Below are 21,006 nucleotides of genomic sequence, written 5' to 3' on the forward strand. Positions count from 1 at the left end.
ATCCCGGGGTCCTGGGATCGTAGCCCCGCATCAGGCTCCCCGCTCCACGGGAAGCCTGCTTCTCCCTCTCCCACTCCCCCTGCTTGTGTTCCCTCTCTCGCTGTGTCTCTCTCTGTCAAATAAATAAACAAACAAACAAATAAATAAATAATCTTAAAAAAAAAAAGGATTCAATGACGTAGTCCACCTGAAGGGCTGGCGAGGATGAAAGCAAATGGTACTCGTCACAAAAATGGTCTGCATCCGCTCAGAGACCGTGCGGTCCCAAGCCCTAAGAAGAGTGGGGCGCGGGTGCGCGCTGTGGCCGCCAGGTGGCGCCCGGCAGCAGGCGGGCTCCGGGCAGGGGCGGAGGCTGGGCCCAGGGTCGCCGCGGGTCCGGGGCTCCTCGGGCCGGAGCGGAGGAGGGGACACTGGGCCGCGGCCCGCCTCGGGTCCCGCGGTCGCCGGACCGCCCAGGGAAGGTGCCCGCTGCAGACGGGCTCTTTGGCCCTCGGCACAACCCCACTTTGCAGACTGGTAGGCTGAGGCGCGGGAGGCGGAGCAACCCGGGGCCCTGCTGCTGCTGGGGAACCAAGAGGGTCCCGGCTCCGGGGACCCCCCTTCCCCGCCCTCTCCGCTCCAGGGCAGGCTGCCACCCCAACACCGCTCCCTCCGGCTCCCAGAGCCCCCAACCGTCCCTAGCCCCCCTCCCCCCGCGACCGCAGCCCCCGGCTTCCCCAATCACCCTTCCCCGGAGCCCCCAGGCCCCCAGCGTCCCCTTCCCCCGGTATCTCCCTCCCCGGGTGCCCATAGCCCCCCTCCCCGGCTCCCCCGGCTCCCCCGGCTCCCGCGTCCTCCCCGGCGCCCCCTCCACACTTCCTGCCCCCGGGGGCCCGCCCCCTTCCTGCCCCGCCCCGCCCCGCGGGCCGCGCGCCCCGCCTCCCCGCCGTCCCACCGCCCCGCCGGCCCCTCCAGGCCGCCGGGCGGTCCCCACCCCAGGCCTGCGACAGACCGGGTCCGAGGCAGGTGAGTGACTGCGCGCCCCCTCTGCCCCGGGGAGGGGCTGCGGACAGCGAGTTCTCCTGCGTGAGGGTGGGGGCAGCGGAGGAGCCGAGGGCACTGGGGTGGCCCTCTCCTGGGGACAGCACGAAAGTGGCATGCAAATGAGGCCTCTTCCCGAGCCCCCCGGAGCGACTTGTGGCGGCGGGGTGGGGGGTGGGGCGGAGGGAGGGCGGCTGGAGAGCCGGGTACCAGGCCTTCTACTAGGCTGAGGGGAGCCTTGAGAGCGCCCACACTGGAATCACGGCCGCTTGAGTTCGAATCTCCACTCTGCCCCTTCCTGGCCGTAGGTCCTCTGTGCCTCAGTCGCTCTTTCTAAGTGGGGACTCATGGAGCATAGTGCCTGACCACGGGCTTATTGGAGGCTCCGATGAACAAAAACTTGTCTCCTCTTAGCACAGCGCCTGCGCAGGGCTATTTATTGTTACTGCTGCCCGGCGCTAAGACCTGACCTGACTCGGCAGGAGCGTTAGGGATGGGGCCCAGGTGTGCAGCTCCCTGGCGCCCCTGGCTTTGCCAGTTTTGAGCACGAGAAGTTGGCCACAGGTCTCTTGCGTCTGGATCGGCAGAAAGCCTTGGGCTGGGCAGATCATTTGCGGTGGCAAGGCTGGGGTGGGGGTGGCCGGCCCCAGAAGCAGGGGCCCTCATAAGGGCACCGCTCAGCCCCGCCCATCTCTTGCCTCAGTGCTGGATCCTCGATCTCCTGTCCTGACCTTGCATGAGCGGCCTCTCCCGGGGCTGGGCTGTGACCCCAGTCCCCAGGGATGGGAACAGCTTGTGGTGGCCTGAGGTTCCCAGGCTCTGCCAGACGTCTGCTCCAGGCAGGACTGGGCAAGCGGTCAGCTCTCAGCTGGGCCTGGGCAGAGGGATGGTGTGGCCAGGGGGCTCTTCCCTGAACCCCAGCCCACCCCAGTCCACGCTCTAGTGCCTGTGTGCGTCGCCTGTGAGCCAGCGTGCGGGCAGCTCTCTGTCCCCGTTCCCCTGCTGCTCCTCTCCTACACCTGCAGCCCACCCCCCATCTACCCAGCCTCCTTGCCGCTGCGGGTGGGGATACCTTCCCTGCGCCTGGGAGCTGAGTGGGAGGCCAGGCTCACCTCTCTGGCCCCCTCTCCTCACTGGGAGGTGAAACCCAGGACTGGCATCTTTCTTCACTCCCCTACCCCATTCCCTATCAGACTTTCCCAGAAGAGGAAACTGGCTCTCCAGGCAGACAGAGGTCACTGCACTGCTGTCTGCCCCCACCCCCCCAAGCTGCTGGGGAGGGTGCTGGAGTCAGGCAGGGCCGCCGCCGCTGTGCTTCCCAGCGTCTCCTTAGCGTGGCCTGGGAAACATTGAGAAAGAGCCTCCCCGGACGCAGGATGGCGCGGCCATTCTCGCCCCGAAGTCCTAGCGCCGCCGGGCTAGCTCGGGAGGGTGTTGGCACCATGCCTGGCACATAATCGGGCCCGGAGAGGCTAGCAGGAGGAGGGGGAGGCCAGGAAGGAGAGAGAAAGACAAAGATGGAGACATAAAGAGAAATAAGAGAACAGAGACGTGACACTGCAAACAAGAGCCGGAGGGAAGAAAGGGCGGACCTCGGGGAAACAGAGCGGCGACCTGGGGAAAGAACAGAAAGGGGTGGAGACAGAGGAGAGTGGGGAGTCCCAAGCCCAGAGGGAAGACCGGGGCTGGGGTGGGTGGGGGAGGATGTAAAGGGTTAGCACAGGCTTCGGGGTCCCTATCCCTGCTCTGCCCTCGCCTGGCTGTGTGACCTGGGGCAAATTATTTACCTTCTCTGGGATATTTCTTTATAAAATGGGGAGCATGATAGCACCTACTTCTCAGGACTGCCGAGGGAATGAGCAGAAATCATCTGGCACACATTTAACGAGGGCTGGCGGTATAGCTCTCCCACGCGAGCCAAGACAGAGGTCTCTAGAGGGAACCAGCATGTGGGGGGCTCTGGGACATGGGGCCTCCTGGGTCCCCTCCCCTCTCCCTGCCTCCCACCCAGGGCCCAGTCCCTCTGATTTCCGGGGAAGCGTGTGGGTGGCCAGGGAGGGGGCGGTGTCCCAGGCCTGAGGCTCAGGGATAAGGGTTCAGGCGGTGAAAGCACACCGCCTCCTCCCCAGGTGACTCAGAGCCTTGCAGGACTGTGCACTCATCCGTTAGGATCTCGGAGGCCGCCAGAGGAACGCCTGCTGGAGGTCAGGAGGGCAGTCTGGGGCCGCTTTTCACTCCACAAGGGTGGAGGCTCTCTATGAACTCCAGTTTCCGGCGTCTTGCCAATCCTGGGTTTGAGGGCCCAGTGCCGCTGCCTGAGGGGCCGGGGGTGGGGGGGGGAAGCCGCGTCCTGGGGGCCGGGCATCCCTGCGTGCCCTGCTGGCCGGGGCTGGGGACAGTAGCGAGGAAGGTGAGGAAGGCAGAAAAGCGCCCTGAGCCCACTGAGCTCCGTTCCAGTGGGGAAGACTAACCTTGATAAAGACATAATGGCCATGGCGCAGGGGCACCCAGCCCGCTCATGGCCTCGGAGAGGAACGGACGGAGGGTGCCCAGCCTGCTGGGGAAGCCAGAGCACAAACCTGCAGTCCCAACACTGGCCCCAGCCCAGGCCAGCAGACCCCAAGGCTTCCAGGGGCTGTGGACTCCTGGCTTGGCCTGGGTCGGCCCCACATGCCCCCCGAGGAGGGACACGGGTGCTGACCCTTTGGCTGGGGTCTGGGGAAGTGTTGGAGCCGGCCCCGGGGGAGAATAGCCCAGGGCCCCTCTGGGCCACGGGGGCCTGCAGGCCGGCCTGGCTCCTGGTGCCCTTTCCTGCGGTGGTGGTGTGGGGAGCCACAGGGGGCGTCAGACAGCAGCGGTGGCCAGAGAGGCGTGGCCCTTTCTGGGGGCATCTGGGGGTAGGCAGGGAGCAGGGGGCCAGAAGGGGAGTCCCTTCCGGCCTGTGTCGTCTGGGGGTTTCTCTCCACCCAGTGCTTTGTTCTTTGAAGCCGATTCTAATCCCGCTGCTGCTGCTGACCACCAGTTGGCCCTGAGCAAGTCGTTTTCCCGAGGCCTCCGTGGCCCTCCTGGGACTGAGGACAGCAGACGGCGGCACCTGTAGGCCGTGGCCGTGGCAGGGCTGGGCCTGGCGTTGGCGCCAGCCTCCAGGAGGCACGCGATAGACGTTCGGTGAATCAGAATCCCCGCAGTTTCCCTGTTTCCTGATGAGTAAACAGGTCGGGATGAGGACCCTCTAGCTTCTGTTTCCTGAGCCACAGAGAACACAAGGCCGGCCCCTCACCCCTGCCCTCTTCCCGCCCAGCCTCTGGCCGGCACACAGGCTTCCTGTCCCTCCATCCGGCAGACAAGCCTGGAGTGCCTGGCAGCCTGGCTGAATGTAGGCGGGGCTCTGGGCTTCTGTGTGCAAGCGTGGACACGTGTATACTGAGTGGCACGGGGGCCGGGATGCATCCCTGTGTGGGGAGGCGGCAGACTGGGGTCTCAGGGCTGAGTGGGGAGGACTAAGTGATCCTGTCTCCATGGCCAAGATGGGCTTGGAAAGGGCACAGGGAAACAGACACAGACAAGGGAGGTAGACCCGGGGCCAGGCTCCGTGGCTAAGCTAAGACACATGGCTTGGTGAGCTTCTGCTGCACACTGAGGGTGCATGCCCTTGTGCAGTGAACACACTGCACAACCGTGCTGTGCCTGGCAGCCATGATAGAGGAAAGGAAGAAGAGGGGTGCCTGGGTGGCTCAGTCGGTTGAGTGTCGACTCTCGATTTCAGCTAGGTCGTGATCTCAGGGGCCATGAGATCGAGCCCCGTGTCGGACTCCACGCCCAGCATGGAGTCTTTTGGAGATTCTCTCCCTCTGCTCCTCGCCCTGCTCTCTCTGAAAATAGACAAATAAATTTTAATAAAAAAAAAGGGGGGGGCGCCTGGGTGGCTCCGTCGGTTGAGCGTCTGCCTTTGGCTCGGGTCATGATCCCAGGGTCCTGGGATCGAGTCCCGCGTCGGGCTCCTTGCTCGGCGGAGAGCCTGCTTCTCCCTCTCCCTCTGCCTGCCTGCCGCTCCCCCTGCTTGTGCTCTCTCTCTCTCTCTCTCTCCCTCTCTCTGTGTCAAATAAATAAAATCTTAAAAAAAAAAAAAAAGGAAAGGAAGGAGAGAGTCAGAAAGACACAGACCAAGAAACTGATGGAGGAAGACAAAAAAGGCAGAAAGCAGAGAGGTTTTTTTTTAAGGGCTTTATTTATTCTTATTTATCTGAGAGAGAGAAGAGGGGCAGAAGAGGGAGAAAGCATCCGAGGCTGACTGTGCTGAGCGTGAGCCTAACATGGGGCTCAAGCTCACACCCGCGAGATCGTGACCTGAGCCCAGTTGGATGCTCCACCGACTGAGTGCCCCAGTTGCCAGAAAGCAGAGAGTTTTTGATGAGGAACAAAACAAAAACAAAGAGAAGAGGCCAAGAGCCTAGCACCTGGGGGATTCTGTCTCTGCCCCCGCACTCTGCCGAGTGGCTTCTGGTCTGAGGCTCTGCTCCAGGGTGGTTACCGGCCCTAGCGGTTCAACCCCCACTGTACCCTGCGAGCTGTGGGGGCCACTCTCCCATTTTACAGAGGGGGAATCGAGGCTTACAGGGCACAGGTGACATGCCTGAGGTCACACAGCTTGTAAGTACTAGGACCTCTGGACTCTGCGACAGGAGGGGGACACAGAGAGATGGGAGGAGGGGCTGGGGGCGCCAGGGGTTGGTGTTCACGTTGGGGGCTGGGGGCAGCAGAAGCCAGGCGTCCTGTCTCAGCAACCCACTTTGGCTTGAAGATGTACCTGGCGGGCAGCCCATCGTTCTGAGGGATCAGGTTTTGTGGGGGGGCTGGCCCCCTCCCACCCCCATTTCCCTTCTCTGTGTCAGCAGCTAAGGCCCCATTCCCGGATCATCCTGGGGGTTCTTCAGAAAAAAACAAGAAACAGCTTTTCTTGGAATTAATACCCAAAGGGTATGACAGTGCCAAGGGCAGTGGGGATGGGGATGGGGTGCGGGAGGTGGGGAGATGCAAATGTGAATTGAGCACGTTGGGGATCTCGCAGCACTTCATCTGTATTAACTCCTGTATTGATGTGCGGGACAGCTCTGCTGCTAGCACCCCCTTTTACAGAGGGGGGTACTGAGAACTGGGATTCGTTGCCCAGCTCAGAGGCTGTCCTCCACTGTCCCCACTCCCAGAGAAGAGCTGGGGAGGGGAGCCGGCGGGGAAGGCCCTCCTGCTCTCTGCCTCCTACCAAAATGATGATCACCTCCTGTCCACCAGGAGCTCTGCCCCCTCCCAAAGACCCAGACTCCTTTCCCTCCTGCTAAGGGGGCTGGGGCAGCGGAAGAACAGGGGCTCCCCACGGGAGGGAATCAGGCTGAGCGGAAGAAGGGCTGGGGCCGGCTGCGTGTGGGCCTGGAGGCCCCCGGGGCAGGGCTGGGGGAGGCCGTGCTCCACTCGGGCCTGGCGACTCGGGCCCTGGCCAGGGGCCCAGCTGCCTTGCATCTCGAGGTGGAGGAGAGAAGCTCCACTCATTCTTGACCGCAAACATATCCCCGTTCCCACGCCTCTGGTGTGTTCTGTGGCGGCCCCCCCCTTCTTCTGTCCGCCCCCTCCCGACTCCCCCTCTGCATAACTGAGACTGTTACAGAGAGATGCAAAGCCCCTGGGATTCCCCGCCTGGGCTGCACTGATGGGAACCACCGGGAGCCTGTGCCAGCAGTCTGGGTTTGGATCCCAGCGGGCTGTGTGGCCCGGGGCAGGGTGCTTACTCCTGCCGGTGCCCTCACCTGTCAAACAGTGCTGCCTCCCGTGGGGGCCCCAGGGCAGCCTGACGTGAGACCCGGGAAACGGCGCAGCTCCCCACCTTTCTCCACACAGTAAAGGATGCCTGGGCCACCCGAGCGTTCTTGGGAGGGAAGGTGTCAGGCAGGAGCCTATGGTGAGGGGGGTTGGGGGGGCGCCCTCTGGGAGTGCGGGTTGGGAGCCAGAGCTGCTGATTTAAAACCCGGGGGGGGGGCGGAGTGTAGGCACGTGGGCCCGGTGCTCATGGGCCTGGGGGTGTTGGGGAGGGACAGGACCAGGGCCTCAGTTTCCCCAGCCCGTAGGGGACAAAGTCTCAGATGGAGACAAGCTGGGGGCCAGGCTGGGGCTCTGGGCTCCTGGTCTGGCCTGGGGTCCCCCTCCTCAGGGGCTGAGGTCGGCCAGGCCAAACACTGCCCGCCCCCGCCGGGATCCTCATGGCACCTCTGCACCTCTCCCCTCCCTGCGGACCCCCCACTGGTCTGACCACCCGCACTTCCAGCCCTCCTCCTGACCCACTGGGCCCCCTGTGTACTCTGGGAGCCCGAGGCCCTTTGGGAAAGGAGAATCTCCCCACCCCTCCACCCCTGATCCCCCATTATCAAGGTCAACCCTGGGATGGGGGGTTGGAGCCCTCCTCACGCTCCCCTGCCCACCTCCTGAAGCCCCCAGGTGAACCATTTCCTCTAGACTTCGGTTTGGGGGGCAGTGGCTGGTGGGAGGGGCTGATGTGAAGGCCCCTGGCCCTGCCTCAGGTCCTTCCTGCTGTGGGGTGTGTGCCCCCCCCGCCACAGCCTCACGCTCTGGGGACACGGGTCCAGGAGAGGGGGGCGCTGGGTGGCGATCTGGATCTGGATCCCTTCAGACCGAGCCCCAGTCTGAGGACAGCTGGGGGCCAGGCAGAGGGCAGTGTGAAGACAGGGTGGAGGCGGGAGGTGTGTGAAGGCTCAGGATCCTGCCGGGGCGCAGCCAGGGGAGGCCCCGCGGGGACAAGGTCAGCTGGGAGCCCACAGGGTGGGCCCTGGAGACAGGCCTGGACCTGGGAAGGTGGCAAGAGGAGCCAAGTCTGTTTGGGAGGCGGGTGGGGGATGCAGAGTTTGTGGTGGGGGGTTGCCCCGGGGACAGACACTCATGACTGAGGCCTGGCTCTCTGAGGACGGGCTGAGTCTCCCCCCCACCCCTTCAGACGGGGCGCTGGCCCTGCCCCCTGCATCCCACCGTCTGAGTTCAGGGTTGGGGAGCAGGGAGCCCAGGGCCCCGCTCCCTGCTGCCCTCCCCCACACATGCACACACCAGCCAGGCTCGATTTCCTGTTTTCAGGCTCCATATCCTGAGCGCTGGGATCCCCCAGGACACTGCCAGGCCCCCCAGGCCCTACCCCTGGCTCCTCCGAGTTTCTCAGGCCACAGGGTGCCTGGTGAGTGCCCCGAGGACTGAGGGTAGGGGAGGAGCACCAAGGAGGCCAGTGGTGGACGTGTGCCCTGGGGGAGCTGTGACAGGGCCACGGGGCGTCCCGCAGCGGGGCAGCCCCTGGACCAGCCGCTGGGAGGTGGCGGAGACAGCGGGCGGCATCCCTGGGGCTGCAGCAGAGGGTGACATGGGGTCAAGTCAGGGCGCATCTCTCTCCCTCGACTTGGAGGGCTGACAGCGGCTGGGGGGCCCTGGGAGTGTGTGGGTGGGGGGCGTGGGGTGGGGCCAGGCAGCAGGCATTCCAGAGATACTGGGGGGGGGGGAAAGGGGCCAGCAACCGTGACCTTTCTCTCTTCTCGGGGAAAATTATAAGCAGATGTGGGCGCCGCAGGGAGACAGGGAGCCAGGAGGCAGGGCAAGTTTTAGGAGCACGGATCCGACTGCAGGGGTGGGTACTCAGGAGCTCAGCCCCTCCTGAGCCCCGCTGAGGTCCTGACCGGCTCCCCACCCGCCGGGGCGAGGCCAGGGTGGAGGAGGAGGCTGAGAGGAGCTGCCTTCCAGATGGCTGAGGGGGTGGCCAGAGGGAGCTGGGGACCGCTTACAACTGAGGCCGGCCTAGGGGCCGTAGCCCTGGGACTTGGGGGCAGTGGTGCGCTGCTGGTGGGGTGGGGATGGGGTTGTCCCTGGTTTGTGGTGTTTGGCGGTGTCCCTGGTGTCAGTAATCCCCCCGAGCGAGCGTGATTTCAGGCTCCTAATGTGTCCTCTCTGGCCGGGCACCGTTGGCTCCTGGAAGGCCCTGGAGACGCACCAGATACCAGTGGTTAGGAGGGGCCTCCTTCAAGGTCACCCGGACCGGCCCTACTCCTAGCCATTTAGCCGCCGGCCCCCAGCTGCATCAGAGGGGTTTTGGCCTCCGCCTGCATGCATGCAGCGACAGGAAGCTCCCCTTCGAGTGGCAGATTCCATGACAGGCTGCTGTGCCTGGGAATTCTTCCTCCAGCTGAGCCCTGGTGGGCCTCCTGCATGACTTCCCCACTGGCTCCAGCTTCCCACCTCCACACCAGCGTCCCGGTGCCCTGGGCAGGGGCTGGCCGGGGGGCTCAGAGATCCAGGGCAGGAGCCCCGCCTCTAGAGGCCCTGGGCCCTGTGTGAGTGAGTGGTGCTGGGAGGGGTGGGGGTGTCATGGCCCGCGTACAAGGTCGAACAGGGATGAGGGCAAGAGAATGAAACAAAAGTATGGGAACAGGAGGGTTGCCCACGGGGATGCCGCGAGCAACAACTTTATTCTTACTTACACACTTTATATAAGTTCAGGTTATATAACAATAGGACATAAACAAGTTCCACAGGTTCCTCCCTGCCCTCTCCTGGCTCCGTCCCGAGTTTTTGGTTCAAGGCCAGGTTCCCTCAAGCGCATAGTTTCTTCCCATGCCTTCAAAGGGCCCGGTGCGCTATTTTTCAGGGCTTATCAATAACACTGTGGTTTTCTTAGCCTAAATACAACTCGGGCTAGCCAGTACCACATGTTCTTGTATGGGGGCAGTCAGGTGGCCATGGTTCAAAGGGATCAGGGAGCCTTTGCTCTACCTGATTAACCCCTTTGTTGCTCATGGCTCCCGACATGGGGGCAGTCTGCAGAGAAGGAGAGGTGTCACTTCGGGGAGCCTTTAAGAGGTGAGGACTCAGGAGAAGAACGGAGGGCGGACGGCCAGGCAGAGGGGAACAGCCACCTGGTCGGGGATGCGACCTTGGGAAGCAGAGCCCTCCCATGGCAGCAGCCTGGTGCACACCCCCTTCTGGTCCCTGCAGATACTTGGTGGCCCGGCACCTGCCCCAGCGCCTGGCCTCGCAATGCTACCCCCTCTGTGCTCCCTCCTTCTGGCCCTGGGCCTGGGCCTGGCTGGAGCCCTCAACCCCAACGACCCCAACACCTGCAGCTTCTGGGAAAGGTGAGGGGCCCTTGCTGCTTCCGCAGCTCCCCTACTGTCTATGGGGTCTCCTCTCCTTCTCCTTCCCCGCCTCCCTGCCTCTCCCCAGCCCCCCCACCCCTCCTGATTCTGTCCCTGCTCTCTCCCCTGCACGGGCTGCCTCCGACCCTGTCCTTCCCTCATCCCCATCCCTGGTCCCTGTGGGAAGCTGGCTGCAGGACAGAGCGCAGGGTGGGAGCCATTCACTATGGAGCAAGCCGGGGGTTGGGGGGGCTGGCCCCAGGGGAGCAAAGGGTTGGGGAACGAGGCCCAGGTCAGGGTCTGGCCAGAAATGCTTCGCCCGTCTCCATCAGCTGGGCTCAGAAATCAGTTCTAGCTCAATCTCCCTGGTGGGGAGGAGGAGGAGGGAGAAATGGAAGGCTCTGGTCCAACAGGGCGAGGAGGGGGCAATGATGGGGGGTGTCCCAGGAATATTCCAACTCTGGGAGGACCCCTCCAGATGGAGGGGGCCAGGATAGGGGTCCCTCCTAGGCTTGGGGGAGCAAACCCCCATGTTGGGGCAGCATCCCCCAGCATGGCCAAGCCCTCATACCTCTGTTTCCGGAGTGCCCCGCGGCAGCCAGGCCTCCCCCCCCCACTGAGCCCTGGCCCCAACCCTGTCCTGCAGCTTCACCATCACCACCAAGGAGTCCCACTCCCGCCCCTTCAGCCTGCTCCCCTCGGAGCCCTGTGACCGGCCCTGGGAGAGCCCCCACAGCTGCCCCCAGCCCACGTGAGTGCCCACCCATCCCCCTGCCGTGCGCTGAGTGCTGCCTCAACGGGCCCTGGGCCTCCACACCCTCATTCTCTTCTCGGAAACTTTGGAGTGCCGAGGAAGCACTCAAGGGGTGGTGGTGGGGGGCTTGTGTGGGCGTGTGTGCACCCGTGGAATATTGTGTGTGTGTGTGTGTGTGTGTGTGTGTGGTTGGGGGGCAGTGAGGGAATGCTCTTTTTGTGCCCCCCACCCCTGCCTGGAGTGGTGAGCCATGCCCGATTCCCCAGTGCCACGTGGTGGTGCCACACGGCGGTGGGGGTGGCCGGCCTCAGCAGGGGGCACTGAGGGCCACCTTTGGGGTCCCCTAGGGTCGTCTATAGGCCGGTGTACCGCCAGGTGGTGAGGACAGAGCACCGGAAGCGTCTGCGGTGCTGTGTGGGCTTCTACGAGAGCCGGGGCACCTGTGTCCGTGAGTCCGGGTGGGGCCAGGGAGGGGGAGAGGGAGGGCCCAGCCCCCGCTTCTCTGCCCCCTCCGGGCTTGTCCTCCCCCCCCCCCAGCAGCTGCCACTAGCCACCTCTGTCCTGGCTGACCCCATGTTTCTCCCTCCGCTTCTCTCCCTGTGTTTGAGCATCTCTGTCTCTGTCTGTCTCGGGGCTGCCTTCGTGTCTCTGTGTCACTATGAGTCTCTGTCTCTTCCCGTCCCTGTCTCTCTGTTGCTGTCTGTCTTTGACTTGTCACTGCCCAGGCTCTCCTGCCCGGCCCCCGCACGCCCCGAAACCCCCGACTGGAGCCTTCTCTGCCTCTCTCCCCCTTCCTTCATCCCCTAGAGACTCCCACCCAGCCTGACCCACTCCCCGCCGGCCCGCCGGCTCTCCGCACAGAGCCAAGTCTGGTCCTGCCCGAGGAGCCCCTCTCTGTTTTCCCAATTTGGTGCTTGGAGAATGTCACACCGAGGGGCTGGGGAGCCTGGAACTCTGAGCCTTTGTCAAGTTCTGGCCTGAGTTGCTGGCCCTGTCTTCTGTGGCCACTTCTTTAAGGCAGAAGTGCTGCTCCGGGAGGGCCAGGCCTCCAGGGTCCAGCTTCGGAGAAGGAAAGGCGGGTAGGGGCAGGGGAAGCACCTCTCGCTCCCTCCATCTCTGCCCCAGCTCTCTGCGCCCAGGAGTGTATCCACGGCCACTGTGTGGCTCCCGATCGGTGCCAGTGCGCGCAGGGCTGGCGGGGCGGCGACTGCTCCAGTGGTGAGTGCGGGGCGGCTACAGGGGCATGGGACTGGGGCTGCACCCTCCTGACCATGCACGGGTGTTTAGTCCCCTAGGACAGGTGCCCCAAGAGCCCCACAGCAGCCAGCTGCCTTTTCTGAGGTGTGGCACGGGGCATGGGTGTGGGGCGCGGGCTGGGACACAGAGCCGGGGACTGAATGGACATTAGGGAGGCGGAGACCCCCGGTGACCCCCTTCTTCCCTCCTCATCCCACAGCTTGTGCCCCAGGCATGTGGGGGCCTCAGTGTGACAAGCCCTGCCACTGCGGGAACAACAGCTCCTGTGACCCCAAGAGTGGAGCTTGCTTCTGCCCCTCCGGCCTGCAGCCCCCACGCTGCCTCCAGCCCTGCCCCTCCGGCCGGTACGGTCCTGCCTGTCAGCTACCCTGCCAGTGCCACGGAGCGCCCTGTGACCCCCGGACCGGAGCCTGCTTCTGCCCCCCAGAGAGAACGGGACCCAGGTGCATAACGGGGTCGCAGACACGGGGCCACGTGGACACGTGGGGATATGAGGGGACTCGGACTTGGTCCCAAATGGGACAGAATGGAGAGGCTGAGGTCTTTGTCCCACAGCTCTCCCACTGGCGAGCTGAGAACCTTGAGCCAATCGAGTCTTCATGAGCTGTGCCCTGTCTGTAAGAAGGCAACCGTATTGTCCACCTGGAAGGCTCACTGTGCAGATGAGCCTGCATGTGTGTGAGCGGGGGTCGCGAAGTGGGGCTGACACGGTCCCAGAGAAGCCGGTCGTAAGGAGGTGCGGGGCCAGGCGGGGGGGGTGGGGGGAGATGCACTAGGTGGAGATGCACGAAGCCTCACAGAGCAGCCCCAGAGGGGGGCCCTCTGGGGCAGAAAAACTGGCAGGCAGTTGCACCCCTGCCCCCCCCCGCAACAGCAGGAGCAGAGCGGAAGGGGCACACCCCTCTCTGGGGTGCTGGCTGTCCCCACCGTTTCTGGGCCCGGAAACCTTTGCTTTCTGACTCCTCCCGCCCCCGACAGGGAAGGCGGGTGGCATCCGACCACTGGATGCCACACTGAGCCCTGAGGTCAGGATTTGCTCCTCAGGGAGCCAGGGGGCAGGGGGCCAGCCCTTGGAGGCAAAGGGGGGGTGGGTGCTGCTGGCACCCACCCTGACCTCGCCACTTTGCCCAGCAGCTGTGAGATGTCCTGTCTCCCCGGCCTCGTTGACTTCTGCCCCAGCACCTATCCTTGCCACAACGGGGGTGTCTACCAGGCCTCCCAGGGCTCCTGCAGCTGCCCACCTGGTTGGATGGTAGGAAGGGTGGGGCCTGAGCCGATGGGGTGCTTCTCTGAGGGATTGGGAGGAGGATGTGTGTGAAGGGGGTGGGCTCTGCGGACCTGCAGGGGTTCAAGGTATGGGGGTATCAAGGGGTCCTGTGCCCATGGGGAGGGGCTGTCCATCTTCCACCTCTCCAGGGCACCATCTGCTCCCTGCCCTGCCCAGAGGGCTTCCACGGACCCAACTGCTCCCAGGAGTGCCACTGTCACAATGGTGGCCTCTGTGACCGATTCACTGGCCAGTGTCGCTGCGCTCCGGGCTACACGGGGGATCGGTGAGTGGCTTTGGCGAGGGCGGGAGCGGCGAGGGGGTGGGCGCCGCCAGGCTCACTGGCCAGGCCTCCAGGTGCCGTGAGGAGTGCCCCGTGGGCCGCTTCGGCCAGGACTGTGCCGAGACGTGCGACTGCGCCCAGGGCGCGCTCTGCTTCCCGGCCAACGGCGCGTGTCTGTGCGAACACGGCTTCACCGGGGACCGCTGCACCGAGCGCCTCTGCCCCGACGGCCTCTACGGCCTCAGCTGCCAGGAGCCCTGCACCTGCGACCCGGAGCACAGCCTCAGGTGTGCCGCGGGAGCGCGCTCAAGGGTCGGACGCCAATGGGAGAGGACTTGGGTGCTGAAGCCGCGGACAGATGTCACAGAAGGGGGAGGGAGGGGCCTCGGGGGTGGGGGTGGGGGCGGGGGCGCGCTCGGAACGGTCCCCCGGTGCGGCGAAGCCCCGCGCCCGCCGCGCCGAGGGGCCCGGGAGCCCGGGGAGGCCGGAGAGCGCGCGCGGACCCCGTCAGACGGCGCCGCCCGCTCCCGCCGCAGCTGCCACCCGATGAGCGGGGAGTGCTCGTGCCTGCCGGGCTGGGCCGGCCTGCACTGCAACGAGAGCTGCCCGCAGGACACGCACGGGCCCGGCTGCCAGGAGCACTGCCTCTGTCTCCACGGCGGCGCGTGCCAGCCCGACAGCGGCCTGTGCCGGTGCGCGCCCGGCTACACGGTGAGGCGAGGTGCGGCGAGGACCCGGGGGGGGCGAGGCGGAGGGGCCGGGCCGCCCCCTCACAGTCCCCCTGCCTTCAGGGCCCGCACTGCGCCAGCCTCTGCCCCCCCGACACCTATGGAGTCGACTGCAAGGCGCGCTGCTCCTGCGACCACGCCATAGCCTGCTCGCCGGTCGACGGCGCCTGCGTCTGCAAGGAGGGTAATGGGGCGGGGCCTCCGGGGAGGGGCGACTTGGGGGCGGGGCCACGGGAGAAGGCGGGCCTAAGGGTGGGGGCGGGCCCCGGGCGGGGTGGAGGCTGCAGGGTGAGGGCGGAGCCCCCGGGGAGCAGCTGGACGGTGGGAAAGTAGCCAGGCTACTTCCTTCCTGGAAAATCCACTTTGCTTTTCTTCAGCCACAAAAATCCTACTTGTGCTTAAAGGCCCAGGTCAGAAGGCACGTCTCGGGCGAGCATCCCTCTCCCTCAGTCATCTAGAACCACGCACTGGCAGGGCCAGGAAGGGCTTCTGAGAGCCACCCCGGTGGCCCGTTGGCAACCTTTAGACTGCGTTCTGACACGGATGTGTTGTATTTGGCTGGCTCTCGGTGATGTGTAACCCACCTCCGGTCTCCAGTCCCCACTCCTCCCTGTAGTCTTACACATGACCTGCACATTTAGTTACCTGGTTTGGGGTTTGCTCTAAGCGTTTGCGTTTGCTGCCAAGCGCCCCCCACCACCACCATTCTGCAGGAGAGGCAGGCCCCAGAAGGGAGCGGTGCACCAGCAGCCCCGGAGCGTGTTACCGGTGTACATGCTTGCCTCCTGCGTGGGCCACGAGCATCCGCACTCCCACCCCCAGGTCACGGCACAGAGCCTGGCACAGCTGATGCCGCGTGTGTGCTTGCTCGGGAGGGGGGCTGGATCCCCATGCCTCTCTGCGGGGCCCCTCTTCCAGGTTGGCAACGTGGTAACTGCTCCGTGCCCTGCTCCGCCGGAACCTGGGGCTTCGGTTGCAATGCTAGCTGCCAGTGTGCCCATGAGGCAGCCTGCAGCCCCCAAACTGGAGCCTGTACCTGCACCCCTGGGTGGCATGGGGCCCACTGCCAGCTCCCCTGCCCGGTAAGTGCTCAACAGCCTGTCTGCCCAGGGGAGGGCGGGTCACAACGACCCCCACAGCTGACTGGCCTGCCCTGCCTTCCACTCCCTCTCCAAGAAGGGGCAGTTTGGTGAAGGCTGTGCCAGCCGCTGTGAGTGTGACCACTCTGACGGCTGCGACCCTGTTCGTGGACACTGCCGGTGCCAGGCTGGCTGGACGGGTGAGCATCAAGTTGTCTCGGCCCCAGGCCCCCCACAGCTGGGATGGATCCCACAGGAAAAGTGTCCAGAAGAGCCCCTGTGGACGTTGGGGGGGTGCCGGCCAGGCTCACCCTACCCTTCCGTCCCACAGGGACCCGCTGCGACCTGCCCTGCCCCGACGGCTTCTGGGGAGCCAACTGTAGTAAGAGCTGTACCTGCAAGAATGGGGGCACCTGCGTCCCCGAGAACGGCAATTGCGTGTGCGCCCCCGGATTCCGAGGCCCCTCCTGCCAGAGATGTGAGGCTCCCTCTCCTTCCCCCCACTCGCCGGCAGGAGGGTACAGGGCAATGTCAGATGCCAAAAGCCCCCCGCTGCCCCTCTTGGTGTCTTCTGCGGTGGGAAGTAGGGAGGGAGGGAGCTAGTGGGGTCAAGGGCTGAGTGAGGGGTGGTCCCTGCCCCCAGTCACCACCGACCTCTTTCCCCCAGCCTGCCAGCCCGGCCGCTATGGCAAACGCTGTGTGCCCTGCAAGTGTGCCAACCACTCCTCCTGCCACCCCTCGGATGGGACCTGCTACTGTCTGGCCGGCTGGACAGGCCCCGATTGCTCCCTGCGTAGGTGGCGGCTTGGGTGCGAGAGCGCATGCGTGCTGAGAGCTGGGCTGAGGACCAGAGGCTTCCGTGCCGCTGCTCCCGGGTGTGAAAGCCTCCCGGCCCACTTTGATTCAGTAGTTTATATAAACAATACGGACACTATATAATGACCCAGGTGCTCGGGGTGCAGCTCGGTACTTGCAGAAAACAAGTCCCCTGACCCTTCTGCAGGGCGGCCTGGGAAGGGCATTTTTGTCCGGGCAGGGCGGGGGGGGGGGGGCGCTAAGCTTGGTTTTGGACATGTTCTTTTTTTGCTTCTAAGGTTTTCAATTTATATTTATTTATATGTGGCTTCTTCCCCCCATAAATATATAAAGAACATCACGGAACAGATTAGTCCAAAAAACCAAGTACGGCAAGTGTTAGAAAGATGAAATAAGAAGCGGTGACCCAGAAGCTGGGTGTGGGCTCGGTGGCGGCGGTCGAGGGGCGTGATGGAGGGGAGCGTCCCCATAGAATTCGGTCCCGGCTACCGTTACAATTATTTGCTAATGTCAGGCACGCAGAAATTATACCTCAAATAGTGTGGGCGCTTACTTCTGTCTTAGGTTAAAGAGAAAAAAAGAATCCAGAGCTAAGCAGTGCAGGGTAGTAATGGTGCCCTTTGCTTGTCTGGCCCTGGGCACCCCATCTTGATATGGCTATTAGATAACCAAGCGCAGGTTCAAGTGGGCAGCTGGGCATGTGATAAACATCTGTGAGTCATCTGTGGGCAGCTCTGGTTCAAAACCTTGGTGTCCCAGGGAGACCAAGGCTGAGCAGATTCAATGAGGCTGGGGGCTGAGCATTCGTCCAGCGGGGGCCGGCCCTGCCCCGCCAGACAGCCATTTGTCCCCTGCAGCATGCCCTCTAGGACACTGGGGAGCCAATTGTGCCCAGCCCTGCCAGTGCCACCATGGAGGCACCTGCCACCCCCAGGATGGGAGCTGTTTCTGCCCCCCAGGCTGGACTGGACACCTCTGCTTGGAAGGTACCCACAGAAGGGGGACTCATGCCCCGCCCCCCAGCCCAAGGAGGAGACTGCAGCTTTGGGGCCCTCGCCCCACCTGCCTCCTTGCCTCCCTCCCAGGCTGCTCTCCCGGGACGTTCGGAGCCAACTGCTCCCAGCCATGCCAGTGCGGTCCTGGAGAGAGGTGCCACCCGGAGACTGGGGCCTGTGTGTGTTCCCCAGAGGACAACGGTGCACCCTGCAGGATTGGTGAGTTCTTCTCTAGGCCCCCGTTGTCCCCAGGGCACCAGGACCCAGACCCCTCATACTCCCGGCCTCCCTCCTGGGGCTTCTCCTGTGCATGCGCCCCACGCGTAGCAGCAGAGCCGGGACATGCCGAGTGGCCACCCTGTCCCCCTAGGAAACCAGGAGCCCTTCACCATGATGCCTACCTCTCCGGTGACCTATAACTCGCTGGGGGCAGTGATTGGCATCGCAGTGCTGGGGTCCCTGGTAGTGGCCCTGCTGGCGCTGTTCATTGGCTACCGCCATTGGCAAAAAGGCAAAGAACATCAACACCTGACGGTGGCCTACAGCGGCGGGCGCCTGGACAGCTCCGAGTACGTCATGCCAGGTGAGCCGGCCTGGGGGTGGGAGGGGGCAGGGCTCCTGTGTCCCCACTCCGGACCTGGAAGATGGGAAGTGGGGCGCTGGAGGGGAGAGGCGAGGTCAGAGAGGCTGGTTACTGACCTGCTGGGACAGAGCAGCTCTCCTGGGCCAGGGCCTCTGTCTGACCGGCCAGGTCACCACGTGCCTGTGTCTGTCCATGCAGATGTCCCCCCGAGCTACAGCCACTACTACTCCAACCCCAGCTACCACACCCTGTCACAGTGCTCCCCCAACCCCCCGCCCCCTAACAAGGTCAGTGCCGGCGGGCTGGGGGGGCGCTGCAGAGGGGTGGGCGCTGCAGAGGGGTGGGCACAGACTTGGTTCTCTGGGGGGCTCCATCCTGACGAGCTCCTGTCCCACGCCCCCTCCCCTCGTTAGGTTCCAGGCAGTCAGCTGTTCCCTAGCCTCCAGGTCCCCGAGCGGCCAGGGGGTGTGCATGGCCTGGATAACCACAGCACCCTGCCTGCTGACTGGAAGCACCGCCGGGAGCCCCCACCAGGGCCTCTGGACAGGGGTAGGAGCCTGGAGGCCGAGGCCTCTGGTGGGGGCGGCCGTGTGCAGCCCGGCATCCTGTTCCGTCTGAGCACGGGAGGCTCCAGTTCCAGAGGAGGTGGGAGCCTGACTGCTCACTGCCCCACTCTTCTCCCTCCTGCTCAGGTAGCGGCCGCCTGGACCGAAGCTACAGCCCCAGTTCCAGCAGCCACGGAGGCCCAGGCCCGTTCTCTAGCAAAGGCACGGGCAGAGCGGCGAGGGAGCGGGCTGAGCTGGGGGCTACGAGCCAGGGCCCCCACGGAGCCTGACTTCCTTCCTCTGTCCTTAGGGCCCATCTCTGAGGAGGGGCTGGGGGCCAGCCTGGCTTCCCTGAGCAGCGAAAACCCCTACGCCACCATCCGGGACCTGCCCAGCCTCCTAGGGAGCCCCCGGGAGAGCAGCTACGTGGAGATGAAAGGCCCTCCCTCAGGGTCCCCCCCCAGGCAGCCCGCTCAGCTCTGGGACAGCCGGAGGCGGCGCCACCCCCAGCCACAGAGAGACAGTGGCACCTATGAACAGCCCAGCCCTCTGACCTATGGTGAGCCCCCCTTCTCCGCTGGGGCAGGGCTAATGGTGGCCAGGACAGGGAGGGGGAGGAAGGGTCAGAGGGAGAGAGAGCAGGGGTGGCATGGCGTGGCAGCAAGAGCATGGGCTCTGGGCTCAGACTTGGGCTCACACCAGGCACGATGTTTGGGAAATCACCTTGCCTCTCAGAGCCCGTGAGCTGTGTACCTACCGCACAGGGCTGAGGACTTGAAATGGTGGTCGCACAGCACCTGACTGGTGGAGTTGGTACCCAGAAAAGAGGGGAATAAGGTTGGTGGCAAGGTCAGGGTGGCCTCGGAGGAGGCCACTGGCAGCGGAGGAGGGACACACATCCGTCTGGCTGGGGGCAGGAGGGGCTGCGGTCGGGAGGAGGGGGGAGGAGCCACCTCCCAACCTGTCCCCTCTCTGTCCCCAGACCGAGCCTCTGTGGGCTCCCAGCCCCCACTGCCTCCGGGCCTGCCCCCTGGCCACTACGACTCACCCAAGAACAGCCACATCCCGGGACACTATGACTTGCCTCCAGTACGGCACCCCCCGTCACCCCCGCTCCGGCGCCAGGACCGCTGAGGGGTCAGGATGGCAGGCGGGGACCAGCATACCCGTTCTTTGCTGCCCGAGGTTGGGGACAGAGCCTGCTGTACCCTGCCAGGCGCAGGGAGAGGACCGGCAGACCGTGAACATGAGCACGTTTACTAGAGGAAGTGAATGTGGAGGGGACAGGGCCTGGCTCCCGGCTTCCAGCGTGGGAGACCCCGGTCAGCAGGAAGCCCGCGTTCCCTTTCATCCATGTTCCAACCTGCTGCTCCCCAAGGCCCCAGGGCCCTTGTGCATAAACTGGTGGGATGAATGTGGCTAGAAAAGTCTGATTTCAGATTAATGTCAAAATTGTACATTGGGTTCCTTTTCTGTGCACTCCCAGGCTGTGTGTGTGTGTGTGGGGGGGGGTGTGTGTGTGTGTGTAGCTTCAGAGGGCTTTGAGGCACACCGCCTGTCCTGGGGCACTCACTGTGTAGTCGAGAGGCAGCCCAAACCAGTTAACTCTAGCAATAGCCTCACTGGCCTCCCTGCATCCACTTGGTACCTGCTCCAACCAACGGCTCAGAATACAAGGTGGTTAGCTGACCTCCGCCTGAAAGTCTTCATGGGCGCCCCATGGCTCTTGGGCCCGAGTCAAAACTGTCAGAGGCCTTAGGGGCTCTGCTGGCCTGGCCTATCTCTTCAGCCTCACCTGGAACTGTGTTCACTGTCACTCCGTTTCAGTCACCCTGGGCTCCAGGTCCTACCAGCCACGCTTCTTCCTACCACAGGGACTTTGCACGTCCATCCTCTTCTCTTCCACTCACCTGTTCACTGCTGTTTGTCCTTCACATCCTCTCTTCAGGGAAGTGCCTCTCTTGCATTGCACGGATTACAGCTGTGTGCGTTCACTGGATACCTGGAGAAGGCCTTCAGGGTGCCAGCTCTCTCTGGAATGTGTTGTTTCTTTATGTGATCATTTGATTAATCTCTGCCTCCCCCACCAGACTGTGGGTTCCCCCAAGGCAGTTACCATGTATTGTGCTCAACATTGGTTCCCCTTGGCACACAGTAGGCACTCAATAAACGTTCCCCAAAAGGCTGAATGGCTGAGTGAGCTGAAAGTACCAGGGATTAAGTGTTAGTAGGTGCTCAGGTGCGGGCGAACCGCGCGCTCTGAGCTCATAGCCTGCGTAAAGTCCCGCTTCCGAGGAGCCGCCTGTCTACAGGGCAGCATCACAAAGGCTCAAAGACCCGCAGGTGCTGGGAGCCGCAGTCGGGGAGCACAACCCTGGGGAGGCTGCTGCGGCTGGGGCGGGACGTCAGGCGGGAGAGGGGCTACTCAAATGGGGGCCCGCCGGTGTGGAACCGACAGGGTCTACACCGCCCGAGGACATTGAATCCGGATCCACTACCACATCTCCCA

General features: G+C 64.1%; 1 protein-coding gene across 1 annotated transcript; it reads left to right on the plus strand.

Moving 5' to 3' along the window:
- The first annotated feature begins 937 nt into the window (after nucleotides 1-937).
- PEAR1 (platelet endothelial aggregation receptor 1) lies at nucleotides 938-20,682 on the plus strand. Its single transcript, XM_028090353.2, has 23 exons — nucleotides 938-1,005; nucleotides 10,051-10,190; nucleotides 10,837-10,941; nucleotides 11,292-11,392; nucleotides 12,070-12,162; nucleotides 12,401-12,644; nucleotides 13,336-13,453; nucleotides 13,618-13,754; nucleotides 13,826-14,038; nucleotides 14,288-14,462; nucleotides 14,543-14,663; nucleotides 15,398-15,561; nucleotides 15,656-15,758; nucleotides 15,890-16,036; nucleotides 16,226-16,351; nucleotides 17,232-17,360; nucleotides 17,460-17,588; nucleotides 17,740-17,952; nucleotides 18,151-18,239; nucleotides 18,366-18,501; nucleotides 18,645-18,719; nucleotides 18,808-19,056; nucleotides 19,480-20,682. Exons 2-23 carry the CDS (start codon nucleotides 10,093-10,095, stop codon nucleotides 19,629-19,631), a joined length of 3,117 nt encoding a protein of 1,038 aa, XP_027946154.1. The 5' UTR covers nucleotides 938-1,005; nucleotides 10,051-10,092; the 3' UTR covers nucleotides 19,632-20,682.
- Nucleotides 20,683-21,006: the final 324 nt, after the last annotated feature.

Source organism: Eumetopias jubatus, unplaced genomic scaffold (genome assembly GCF_037043125.1).
Source record: "Eumetopias jubatus isolate StellerSeaLion01/CBP00866 unplaced genomic scaffold, mEumJub1_p1.0 scaffold_12, whole genome shotgun sequence".
Classification (NCBI taxonomy): Eukaryota; Metazoa; Chordata; class Mammalia; order Carnivora; family Otariidae; genus Eumetopias; species Eumetopias jubatus.

Coding starts and splice junctions, on each gene's coding strand:
- PEAR1 (XM_028090353.2), top strand. CDS start 10,093: ATGCTACCCCCTCTGTGCTCCCTCCTTCTGGCCCTGGGCCTGGGCCTG. Junction 17,953..18,150: donor CTCCGAGTACGTCATGCCAG/GTGAGCCGGCCT, acceptor CTGTCCATGCAG/ATGTCCCCCCGAGCTACAGC. Junction 18,720..18,807: donor AGGCCCGTTCTCTAGCAAAG/GCACGGGCAGAG, acceptor CTCTGTCCTTAG/GGCCCATCTCTGAGGAGGGG.